Below are 13,842 nucleotides of genomic sequence, written 5' to 3'. Positions count from 1 at the left end.
TATAGAACGTGGCAGCGCTGCAGGTGCAACAAACGCATCCTGCTATACCATCTGTGGCTATGTACAAACACGGCTAGCTACTGACGCGGTTGAATCCCGGCGAAACAAACTTCGGATCAGGGGGTTGCTGGATATATACAAGTAGATGCCTCAGTGCGTCTATTGGGGGCATCACTTTCTACAGGGGTCTCTTTTGGTATGTATGGCAGTGCCGAGGCTTCAGTTTGCCTATTACATCCTACTGTAGGAGGTTATGCCATTCTTGTGTCATACCACAGATGAGAATTCTCCGTGGACTGCGCCTACCCATTTGACACACTCCGATGTAGACTTATGTTTGATTCAGGACAAAATTGATAGTTTCCGCCGAAAGGTTCTTCACACTATTCAGAGGTGCTGGTGCAAAGGTTGACAAGCATTCCAAGGAAGCCCCTCTCCTTTGCATTAGTACTGATAAGACCCTGCTACTTCTCTCCGACACTATCCCCTCCACGGCACTGACATCTGGTTGTTGCCTCTCTTTCTTATTTGAAAGTTTATCTGGTTCTTGTCTTCAACACTGTTTGCCTATATTTGCACTGGCATCTTCAGTCCAACTCTTGTCACCAATATTTTCAGGTATGCTGACAACATTTGTCGGTGCTGTCATATGATTAGCGTAGCAAGTGATCCCTCCTAATGTCTCTTGAATCGGCGTGCTCGGTGCCAAGGCTGGGGGGATTCTAGAGAAGACATTCCGTTTCCAGCAGTGTGTATTGCTAAGAGAGCAATACCAGATTAGAACAGAAGACAAAAGATTAAATGAAAATTTGAGCACCAAATGCACAGGTATATAACTTGCTGCTCAAATGTGATGTCAATTGAGCTGCAGCCCCCAGGTACGACATCAATAGCTTGCACTTGCAGACAATTGTCATTATTCGAATAGCTGAAAGACAAATCTAGAAAGAACAAAGAGTCCAGTTTGGAAGCCCAACAAATGAAATCCAATAGCAGAGCAAGAAGGTACTATGAATATGATTGCCCTACAGACCTGTACTAAGAAAACAACTCCACTAACAAGAATAGAGCAGATTTTCACATGATGAGGACTGCAAAGAACATGTCAAATCGAATTCAGTTTAGATAGGAATAAAGGTGAAGTCTCCCAGATAGCTTACAGAACACAAGCATCCGCTTCCCAGCAGGACTACATTACCATAAAGCTCAGGGGAGGAGGGGGGGAGCCTTCCAGCTGCAACATGCAAAACCTGACAAAACAAACACATGCTACATCCAAACGAATCACGGCGATTGGATTGAGAGCACCCAGTTGACAATGTTAGCGTCCATAGCTCAACTATCAGCTAAATCATGAATCATATGGAGGAAAATATCTATCTCAGCTTTGAGGGAAAAGCCATGCTGTTGGCGTTTTGAGGTCCTTGCATGATCCTGTCGGAAGTGGTATGAAGAAACACTCCCCACCCCTCATGTCATATACCGCACAAGAACTTGGCGCATCCTTCCAGAACCAGTCACAGCTGCCATCATCCATGAAGTAGATGCAATCCCCCTTCAGCTTGTACTGAGACACGTCAACAGATCGGGATGAACTTTGGCTGACAAACAATACCTGGTCATCCCCAAAACTGCTCACCTTCACGCAACTTCGGGACTAGAAGTATGACTGACACACATCAAATTCGATCCCTACTGGCTTGATACCACCAATCGTGTCATTATCACATATACCAAGTATTGTTCTCTTTACCAGCAGTAGTGCAAAATGAGATTCAACTAGATACGACTCAAAGTAAGAGATGCCACCTTGGATCAAATTAAAGACACAGGGGGCAGCATCGAGTAGACGCTCGATCCGAGAAACCCTTAACTTGCAATTATCATTGTCCTGTCTGACATTGATTGCCAACAGGTCGTTGAACTCGTCAATGACATACAACATACCTTCATAGAACATCATGTCTATGACCGACCCTTTGCTGCCAAGTCCACTCACCAGCCATGTGGTTGAACCCGGTTGGCAGTACGCAACAGTGCAAAGAGGCCCAATGTCAACGATGGCAGCAATAAGGAGTCCCGAGCACCTGATTACCTTGCGCAGAGATATCGCAGTATCCATCTGTAGCAGAGGACCAGACATATCTTCATCCACGACATCACGACCATTAATAATTCCAACAGGCTCATCCACAAGACAGAAAGAAGATAGTTTAGGAAGCGTCAAGGTGATCTTGGAGAAGGGGTTCATTAGGAAACATGTGTCGTTCTGTGAGAAGACAAGCCAGTCACCGCAGGTGATACAATAGTTGGCACTGATTGGGAGCTTGAAGGACTCTTTTGCCCCGTCTCCACGGGGAAGGCCGAAGAAGGTTCCATCAGGGAATGCAAGCCATGGTAAAGGTGGGGGCAGGCTATGCTCTTGTCTGGAGAAGCGCCAATGGTGACATACAGCAGCGAAGCGCACACGGTCAACGTGGGAAGGGAGGCGACAAAGGACCATACCAGCAAGCTCTGATGGCAGGGCTGACCATGATTGTGGACTGTGTGTCTGCATCATCTTGACAAACGACATTTGCTTCATAGAAGAAAAGAATACTTGTCAGGCTTTGTATAACAAGATTACCACAACGAGATCAGGCAGAGATGGTACATAATATGTCCACACCACAAATCTAATGTAATTAACTTGCTTTTACAATTTCAGAGTTTAAGAGGCAATCATCAATAGTATTCTCCTTGTTCATTTCAAGTTTCTTGCCTGATCCGTCCACAGAAAGTCACATCTTTTCCACATTAGTAGGAATTCCAAAACAGCTAATCACATTGCATTGCGTGTTTCCACCATGAAAAAAAAATTAAATGTGGAAACGGTTGAGTTTGTACTATGAGTAGAAGAAATACTCTGTTCTGAAAAAAAAGATACCCTCTTCTGAATTAAGCTATGAGCTACACTGATGCTTCAGTGAAAATCGAGCAAACCGCCTATAATCAATCCACAATTTGTCAACAAAAGTGAGAATTTCAGAGCAGCTAATCAATGCATTGTGTGTTTCTACTCATGAATCAAAAAATCAAATCTTTGTATACATTTCTGACTTTTTACTATAAGTGGAAGAACTCCTCTGTTCTGGAAAAAACAAACACACCTTCTTCTGAATTACTATAAGCTACCGGCCGAGGGCCGCCCCCTCTTCCCCTCTGGGCGACACTAATCCTAACCCATCAGCGAAAATCAAGCAAACATGTCACGCAGTTCCATCAGATAAGTACGCATCACAAGATCGCAACGCCACCTCGTGCGGTACGGATAGCATGTCGTCAGGCAAGAGGTGGATCAAGAACCCTAAGGAAATCGCGTCCGAACAAGAAGCTTGGACCAAAATCCTAACAGCGTGACCGGTCCTAACAGCGCGGGCAGTTTGCGTGCGCGGAATCAAGAACATGGCGGCCGCGGGGACCAGAACCCTAACCAAACTGCAACATCAGGACCTGGAATCGGGAGAGAGCACAAGCTTTCATAGGAATCTGCCAAATTAGTAGATAGGAATCTCAACGTTTACCAGATCTTGAGTCGTCTCCTGGAGGGCGGCCTGGCCAGGCCCCGCGCCGTCGCCTCCGGAGTCGCTCCCAGCCTCGTCTCCGGCGGCCATCACTCACGCGAGCTGCCGTGGGAGTGCCGGAATGGGAGTGAGCGGAGAACTGAGGAAGGAGGCCGGCCGTGTGTACAACAAAGTGGACTGATTGTGGGCTATGGATTATTGGGCCTGCCGGCCTATCTTTCGTCTGGCTAGGTTGAAACCTCCTGATGTTTTTCAAATTTGGATCTGAAACTTCTTTAGAACTTATGGACACATGTTTTGTGAACGTCCCATATTTTTTGGAACATTTTACGGAGGTCACAACCTTTGGGATCTGAAACTTCTTTACGCAAGTCGCCAAGGTCTGGTTCTAATGTGTTTGTTTTTTACGAAAAGGTTGTCGAAGCAGCTTTTAATTGAAATGCAGGATAAGAGTTAGTTACAGGTCGAGGCCAAAGACGAAAAACACACACCCTCGGATGTGCAACAACAGGTTGCAGCATCGACACCCTACCGGACTGGTACTAATATGTTAGTGAAGGTCTCAGGCCTACCACATATATTGATCCTTCATATAAATATTGCTCTTGGATACACTTTAAGTGATGGTGATAATATTTAATGATTATTATTCTGATTTTATGTTGAATGGTCCTTGATTTGAGTTTCCCCTGGGGCGAAAATACAACGGTGAACCTAGGTATTGATGCATGCCCTATCACGGTTCACAGAGCATGCCCCATCGCTGTCTACTATCCTGTCGTGAGACTCAACAATTTTCTTCGAGCGAAATCAGCAGGTTGCTTGATTCATGTGATCCACTTCGCGTATGGATGCATGCCCTATCACTGTTCGCACTGCATGTCCAGTCGTTGTCCGCCATCCTATCATGGGACTCATATTTTTTTCGTGTGAAATCAGCAGGTTGCATGATTAATGTAATTTACTTCGCGTATGGATGCATGCCCTATCATTGTTCACACCGCATGCCCCGTCGCTGTCCACTAGCCAATCATTGGATTCAAGAAGTTTCTTGGTGCGAAATCAGCGGGTTGCTTGCCTTCGTGTATGGATGCATGCACTATCACTGTCCACTAACCGATCCTGGGAATCAACTATTTTTTTAGTGCGAAATCACTAGGTCCCATGATTCATGTGATTCGCTCGCGTATAGTTGCATGCCCTACCACTGTCCACACTGCATGCCCCGTCGTGTGGACTCAACCATTTCTTCGTGCGAAATCGCACGGACTATTGATTCACGTGATTTTATTCACGTATGGCTATCTGCCCCGGCGCTGTCCATACTACATGCCCCGTCGTTGTCCACTAACTGGTCGTGGGACTTAACAATTTTCTTAGTGCGAAATCACCAAGTTGCTTGATTCACGTGATTCGCTTCGGGTATGGATGCATACCCTATCACTATCCACACTGCATGACTATAGGCGATCGTCACGCAGGGGCAATCCGATCTCTTGCTTTTGGCGCCTGTTCATCTGGTCGCACGTTACTCGCCTTGAACTGGGGAAACAGGAATTAGGGCAAACACCTACCACGTGTTGGCAGGGTCAAACTTATAGCCCTTGAATACACAGCGGGGGAGAGTGTCAAGTGCTCCACGGGCCCAGGTCGCCCTAGTCAGTGCCATCTTATTGAATGTTCAGCTGGCTATAGAGAAAAAACAACCATGGTGTGTTGACCGTTCAGCCGGCTTTAGTGATTGTGAGAAAAACAACTGTCTTGACCCAGGGCCTGCCCTAGGCCCATGGCAAAAGGTGTGGTGGCCTAAGGACCATCTTTAGTAAGGGTCTAATATATCTACAATAAATAAATAAAAAATGGATTTGTAGAACGAAAAAGAACATGAACTGGGGGCATATGCCCCCCCCCCCCTCATCGACGCACTTGACCATCATGTTGTATTTGTTCAATAGATACTTATAGTTGAGTACAGTACTTTCATCGGGTATGGATGCATATCCTATCACCGTCCACACTGCATGACTGTACGTGATCGCCACGCAGGGGCAATCCGATCTCTTGCTTTTGGCGTCTGTTCACCTGGTTGCATGTTACTCGCCTTGAACTGTGGAAAGAGGAATTAGGGCAAACACCTACCACGTGTTGGCCGGGTCGATCTCATGTTCCCTCGAATACACAGTGGGGGAGAGTGTCAAGTGCTCCGCCCGCCCAGGTCGCCCTAGCCGGTGCCATCTTGTTGAATGTTCAGCCGGCTATAGAGACAAAACAACTGTGTTGTGTTGATCGTTCACCCGGCTTTAGTGATTGTTAGAAAGACAACCATCTTGACCCATGGCCTGCCCTAGGCCCATGGCAAAAGGTGCGGTGGCCTAGGGCCCATATTTCGTAAGGGCCCAATATATATGTACAACTTAAATAAATTACAAAAAATGGATTTGCAGAACAAAAAAAGAACATGAACAGGGGGCATATGCCCCCCATGATCGACGAATTTCACCACCATGTTGTATTTGTTCGATAGATACTTATAGTTGAGTATGTTACTTGCATCGGGTATTGATGCATACCCTATCACCGTCCACACTGCATGACTGTAGGCGATCAGCCACGCAGGGGCAATCCGATCTCTTGCTTTCGGTGTCCGTTCACCTGGTTGCACGTTACTCGCCTTGAACTGGGGAAAGAGTAATTAGGGCAAACACCTACCACGTGTTGGTCGGGTCGATCTTATGGTCCCTTGAATATACAGCGGGCGAGAGTGTCAAGAGCTCCGCGGGCCCAGGTCGCCCTAGCCGGTGCCATCTTGTTGAATGTTCATCCGACTATAGAGATAAAACAACTGTGTTGTGTTGACCGTTCAGCCGGCTTTCGTGATTGTGAGAAAAACAACCGTCTTGACCCAGGGCCTGCCCTAGGCCCATGGCAAAAGGTGCGGTGGCCTAGGGCCCATCTTAAGTAAGGGCCCAATATATCTACAATTTAAATAAATTACAAAAGATGGATTTGCGGAACAAAAAAACATGAACAGGGGGCATATGCCCCCCTCGTCGACGCACTTCACCACCATGTTGTATTTTTTCAATAGATACTTATAGTTGAGTACATTACTTGCGTCGGGTATGGATGCATACCCTATCACCGTCCATACTGCATGACTGTACGCGATCGCCACGCAGGGGCAATCCGATCTCTTGCTTTTGGCGTCTGTTCACCTGATTGCATGTTACTCGCCTTGAACTGGGGGAAAGAGGAATTAGGGCAAACACCTACCACATGATGTCCGGGTCGATCTTATGGTCCCTTGTATACACAGCGGGGGAGAGTGCCAAGTGCTCCGCGGGCCCAGGTCGCCCTAGCCGGTGCCATCTTGTTGAATATTCAGCCGGCTATAGAGACAAAGCAACTGTGTTGTGTTGACCGTTCAGCCGGCTTTAGTTATTGTGAGAAAAACAATCATCTTGACCCATGGTCTGCCCTAGGCCCATGGCAAAAGGTGAGGTGGCCTAGGGCCCATATTTAGTAAGGGCCCAATATATGTACAATTTATATAAATTACAATAAAATGGATTTGCAGAATAAAAAAAGAACATGAACATGGGGCATATTCCCCCCTCATCAAGGCATTTCACCATCATGTTGTATTTGTTCAATAGATACTTATAGTTGAGTACATTACTTGCATCGGGTATTGATGCATACCCTATCACCGTCCATACTGCATGACTATAGGCGATCGCCACGCAGGGGAAATCCATTCTCTTGCTTTCGGCGTCTGTTCACCTGGTTGCACGTTACTCGCCTTGAATTGGGGAAAGAGGAATTAGGGTAAACACCTACCACGTGCTGGTCGGGTCGATCTTATGGTCCCTTGAATACACAGCGGGGGAGAGTGTCAAGAGCTCCGCGGGCCCATGTCGCCCTAGCCGGTGCCATCTTGTTGAATGTTCGGCCGGCTATAGAGACAAAACAACAATGTTGTGTTGACCATTCAGCCGGCTTTAGTGATTGTGAGAAAAATAGCCGTCTTGGCCCAGGGCCTACCCTAGGCCCATGGCAAAAGGTCCGGTGGCCTAGGGCCCATCTTTAGGAAGGGCCCAATATATCTACAACTTAAATAAATTACAAAAAATGGATTTGCAGAACAAAAAAGAACATGAAAAGGGGCATATGCCCCCCCTCATCGACGCATTTCACCACCATATTGTATTTATTCAATAGATACTTATAGTTAAGTACATTACTTGCATCGGTATGGATGCATACCCTATCACCGTCCATATTGCATGACTGTAGGCGATCACCACGCAGGGGCAATCCGATCTCTTGCTTTTGGCGTCTGTTCACCTGATTGCACGTTACTCGCCTTGAACTGGGGAACGAGTATTAGGGCAAACACCTACCACGTGTTGGTCGGGTCAATCTTATGGTCCCTTGAATACACAGCGGGGGAGAGTGTAAGAGCTCCACGGGCCCAGGTCGCCGTAGCCGGTGCCATCTTGTTGAACGTTCAGCCGGCTATAGAGACAAAACAACTGTATTGTGTTGACCGTTCAGCCGGCTTTAGTGATTGTGAGAAAAACAACCATCTTGACCCAGGGCTTGCCCTAGGCCATGGCAAAAGGTGCGGTGGCCTAGGGCCCGTCTTTAGTAAGGGCCCAATATATTTACTACTTAAATAAATTACAAAAAATTGATTTGCTGAACAAAATAAGAACATGAACAGGGGGCATATGCCCCCCTCATCGACGCACTTCACCACCATGTTGTATTTGTTAGATACTTATAGTTGAGTACGTTCAATAGATACATGTAGATGGTGTATTGATACTTTATTTGCCTATTTTTTATTTTAATATTTTTTTCATGATATACATTATATATTGTTAAATCTATATATGTTACTAATGTAAATGTTCATTGTGCCTTAGTCGCACTACGGCCTCCATAATGCTAGGGCCAGCCTTGATCGTTCGCTTGATTCATGTCACGTATGGTTGCATGCCGGTCGCTATTCACACTTCACATCTTGTTGCTGTCCACTGGCCTGTGGTGGAACTCATTAATTTTCTTCACAAGAAATCACCAGATCGCTTGATTCACGTGATTGTATTCGCGTATGGCTGCATGCCCGGGTGCTGTTCATACTGCATGCGCTGTCTCCGTCCACTAGCCTATCATGTGACCTTTAAAAAAAATGTCCTATCATTGTCCACACTGCATGCCCCGTCACATGAAACTCAACAATTTTCTTCTTGCGGAATCACCATGACACTTGATTCATGTGATTTTGTTTGCGTATGGCTATATGAACCGCCGCTATCCATACTGCATATGCCCCATTGCTGTCCACTAGCCGATCATGTGACTTCACAATTTTCTTAGTGCAAAATCACCTGGTTGATTTATTCATGTGATTTGCTTCGCTTATGGATGCATGCCCTATCACTGTTCACACAGCATGACTCCACACGATCGCCACGTAGGGGCTATACGATCTCTTGCTTTTGGCATCTGTTCGACTGGTTGCACGCTACTCGCCTGGAACTGGGGTAAGAGGAATTGGGGCAAACACCTGCCGTGGGCTGGCCTGGTCGATCTTATAGTCCCTTAAATACATCGTGGGGGAGAGTGACAGGTGCTCCACAGGCCCAGGTCGCCCTAGCCGGTCTTGTCGAATGTTCCGCCGGCTGTAGAGAAAAAATAGCTGTGTTGTGTTGATCGTTCAGCCGGATGTAGTGATTGTGAGAAAAATAGCCGTCTTGACCATTCGCTTGATTTATGTCGCGTATGGCTGCATGTCCGGTCGCTGTTCACACTGCACATCTTGTTGATGTCCACGCCTATGGTGGAACTCAATAATTTTCTTCACACAAAATCACCTGATCGCCTGATTCATGTTATTCATATGATTTGCTCATCAAAACTTGGGAGGCTAAAAATATCATCTTCATTAAACATAGCATCCCCAAGCTTGCGACAAACATTAATTACAGCAAATATATTCTCAAACATGTCATTCTCATCAAACATAGCATCCCCAAGCTTGGGCCTTTTCATATCATAAGCATAATCACTTTCATCATTAATAATATGGATAGTTCCAATAGTACAGCAATTATCATCATCACAATGAGTAATAGGAGCAACATCATTTGGGAGGGATACATTTCTACCTTTGCTTCTCCGTATTTTCTTTTTCTTCTTCACATCATGTGTGGGTTTAACCCTATTTTTGGAGCTCCTTATTAATGAGATTGGTTGAATAAAAGGCTCCTCCTCGTTACCTGATTCATCATAAGAAATAACAGGAGGATATTGGGAAGTCTCTTCCCTTTCATTAGTATTCTCTTCATCTTCTATTTGTTTTTTTGTCTTTATGTAATTGAAAATATAAGGATTTTCAATGCAATTCACCGCACAATACATAAAAATTTCTTTTAGATCAAAATCAAGAACTTTATCAAGGACAAATTCTGGAAGATCCTTAGTTATATGATTCATTTCTTCATAACCCAAAAGCAAACTAAGTTCATTATGATGTGCAAGGGAAATCAAGTCATCACAATTTTTGGACACGATACGATCATGAAACAATTTGCATTGGGTATTGAAATGATCACGCTCATTGCAAAGTTCACAAGGACGGCAAATAAATTTTAAATTTTCAGCACAAACATCTAGCCTTTCTTGCAACCATTTAGTTTCCAAATACTTATGCCTCTCGCAAAATCTATTTTCCCTATTTGGTGTGTACTTGCAAGCTCTATGTATTCCACAAAAGTTGACATGCTTATAAGAGGCATTTTCATCATGACTAGTGCAATCATCATTAGTACTATGGATATTCAAAGAATTCATACTAACAACATTGCAATCATGCTCATCATTCAAATATTTAGTGCCAAACATTATAATGCATTCTTCTTCTAACATTTTGGCATAATTATCGGAATCCTTATTTTCATGAAAGATATTAAAAAGATGAAGGATATGAGGCACTCTCAATTCCATTTTTTTTGTAGTTTTCTTTTATAGACTAAACTAGTGATAAAACAAGAAACAAAAAGATTCGATTGCAAGATCTAAAGAAATACCTTCAAGCACTCACCTCCCCGGCAACGGCGCCAGAAAAGAGCTTGATGTCTACTACGCAACCTTCTTCTTATAGACATTGTTGGGCCTCCAAGTGCAGAGGTTTGTAGGACATTAGCAAATTTCCCTTAAGTGGATGACCTAAGGTTTATCAATCCGTGGGAGGTGTAGGATGAAGATGGTCTCTCTCAAACAACCCTGCAACCAAATAACAAAGAGTCTCTTGTGTCCCCAACACACCCAATACAATGGTAAATTGTATAGCTGCACTAGTTCGGCGAAGAGATGGTGATACAAGTGCAATGTGGATGATAGATATAGGTTTTTGTAATCTAAAAATATAAAAACAGCAAGGTAACTAATGATAAAAGTGAGCACAAACGGTATTGCAATGCGTTGAAGCAAGGCCTAGGGTTCATACTTTCACTAGTGCAAGTTCTCTCAACAATAATAACATAATTGGATCATATAACTATCCCTAAATATGCAACAAATAGTCACTCAAAGTCACTAATAGCGGAGAACAAACGAAGAGATTATTGTAGGGTACGAAACCACCTCAAAGTTATTTTTTCGGATCGATCTATTCAAGAGTTCGTACTAGAATAACACCTTAAGACACAAATCAACCAAAACTCTAATGTCACCTAGATACTCCAATGTCACCTCAAGTATCCGTGGGTATGATTATACGATATGCAGTGGCGTAGCCAGCCCAATAAATCAGGGTGGTCCATCAATAGAAATATTTACATAAGTTTATTTATTTTTAAAGAAATATTTTTTTACTACATTATATACAAGCTATGGGGAAATTCCAGGGTGGTCCATGGACCACCCTGGCCACGCCCTAGCTACGCCACTGACGATATGCATCAAACAATCTCAGATTCATCTATTCAACCAACACATAGAACTTCAAAGAGTGCCCCAAAGTTTCTACCGGAGAGTCAAGACGAAAACGTGTGCCAACCCCTATGCATAAGTTCACAAACGGAACCCGCAAGTTGATCACCAAAACATACATCAAGTGGATCACGTGATATCCCATTGTCACCACAGGTACGCACATGCAAGACATACATGCATAAAGTGTTCTCAAATCCTTAAAGACTCAATCCGATAAGATAACTTCAAAGGGAAAACTCAATCCATTAGAAGAGAGTAGAGGGGGAGAAACATCATAAGATCCAACTATAATAGCAAAGCTCGCGGTACATCAAGATCGTACCACCTCAAGAACATGAGAGAGAGAGATCAAACACATAGCTACTGGTACATACCCTCAGTCCCGAGGGTAAACTACTCCCTCCTCATCATGGATAGCGTCGGGATGATGAAGATGGCCACCGGTGAGGGATCCCCCCTCCGGCAGGGTGCCGGAACAGGGTCCCAATTGGTTTTTGGTGGCTACAAAGGCTTGCGGCGGCGGAACTCCCGATCTATTCTGCTCTCCGATGTTTTTAGAGTATATGGACATATATAGACGAAAGAAGTCGGTCAGGGGAGCCACGAGGGGCCCACGAGGGTGGGGGCGCGCCCAGGGGGTAGGGCGCGCCTCCCTGCCTCGTGGCTTCCTTGAAGCTTCCCTGACGTCTACTCCAAGTCTCCTGGATTGCTTCCATTCCAAAAATAACTCTCCCGAAGGTTTCATTCTGTTTGGACTCCGTTTGATATTCCTTTTCTTCGAAACACTGAAATAGGCAAGAAAACAACAATTTGGGCTGGGCCTCCGGTTAATCGGTTAGTCCCAAAAATAATATAAAAATGATTAATAAAGCCCATAAACATCCAAAATAGATAATATAATAGCATGAATACTTCATAAATTATAGGTACGTTGGAGACGTATCACCCTCCAACCTATATATATGTGGGGAGGGGGGCGCCTAGAACACACAACATCAATTATTAGCCGTGTGCGCCGCCCCCCTTCACAGTTTACTCCCACGGTCATATCTTCTTAGTGCTTAGGTGAAGCCCTGCGCGGATCACATCATCGTCACCGTCACCACGCCGTCGTGCTGACGGAACTCATCTACTTCCTCGACATCTTGCTGGATCAAGAGGATGAGGGACGACATCAAGCTGAACGTGTGCAGAACTTGGAGGTGTCATACGTTCGGTGCTTGATCGGTCGGAACTAGAAGAAGTTCGACTACATCAACCGCGTTGTCAAACGCTTCCGCTTTCGGTCTACAAGGGTACATAGACACACTCTCCCCCTCTCGTTGCTATGCATCTCCTAGATAAATCTTGCATGAGCGTAGGAAATTTTCTGAAATTGCATCCTACGTTCCCCAACAGGTAGCAGCATCTATAATATGACATAGAGATTTGCGAAGTACACGCAGATCTGAATGTTGCAGACCCATTGACTAAAACCTCTCTCACAAGCATAACATGATCTAACCCCAGAACTCATTGGGTGTTAATCACATGGTGATGTGGACTAGATTATTGACTCTAGTGCAAGTGGGAGACTGTTGGAAATATGCCCTAGAAGCAATAATAAATTGGTTATTATCATATTTCCCTGTTCATGATAATCATTCATTATCCATGCTAGAATTGTAATGATCGGAAACTCACATACATGTGTGCATACATAGACAACAACGTGTCCCTAGTGAGCCTCTTCTAGACTAGCTCATTGATCAAAGATGGTTAAGGATCCAAACTATAAACGTAGCATAAGACCTTATCAAGTTTATTGCTATTGTTTTCTGCATGTCAAGTAGTATATGTTCCTATGACCATTGGATCATGCAAATCACTGACACCGGAAGAGTACCTTGTGTGTACCAAATGTCACAACGTAACTAGGTGAATATAAAGGTGCTCTACAGGTATCTCCGAGGATGTCTATTGAGTTGGCATGGATCAAGACTGGGATTTGTCTCTCCGTATGACGGAGAGGTATCTCAGAGCCCACTCGGTAATACAACATCACAACAGGCTTGCAAGCAATGTAAATAAGGAGTTAGTCACGGTATCTTGTATTACAGAATGAGTAAAGAGACTTGCTAGTAACGAGATTGAACTAGGTATGGTGATACCGACGATCGAATCTCGGGCAAGTAACATACCGATAGACAAAGGGAACTACATACGGGATTAACTGAATCCTTGACATCGAGGTTCGATCGATAAAGATCTTCGTAGAATATGTAGGAACCAATAT

At 44.5% G+C, this 13,842-nt stretch overlaps 1 protein-coding gene across 1 annotated transcript; it reads right to left on the bottom strand.

The window, feature by feature from the left end:
• Positions 1–1,103: 1,103 nt before the first annotated feature.
• LOC119360106 lies at positions 1,104–3,710 on the bottom strand. Its single transcript, XM_037625912.1, has 2 exons — positions 3,564–3,710; positions 1,104–2,578 (listed from the first exon to the last, which is right to left on the bottom strand). Exons 1-2 carry the CDS (start codon positions 3,651–3,653, stop codon positions 1,658–1,660), a joined length of 1,011 nt encoding a protein of 336 aa, XP_037481809.1. The 5' UTR covers positions 3,654–3,710; the 3' UTR covers positions 1,104–1,657.
• Positions 3,711–13,842: the final 10,132 nt, after the last annotated feature.

Source organism: Triticum dicoccoides, chromosome 1A (genome assembly GCF_002162155.2).
Source record: "Triticum dicoccoides isolate Atlit2015 ecotype Zavitan chromosome 1A, WEW_v2.0, whole genome shotgun sequence".
NCBI classification, from domain to species: Eukaryota; Viridiplantae; Streptophyta; class Magnoliopsida; order Poales; family Poaceae; genus Triticum; species Triticum dicoccoides.
The sequence above is the reverse complement of the archived record's forward strand: the minus strand, read 5'-3'. Positions and strand labels throughout refer to the sequence as shown.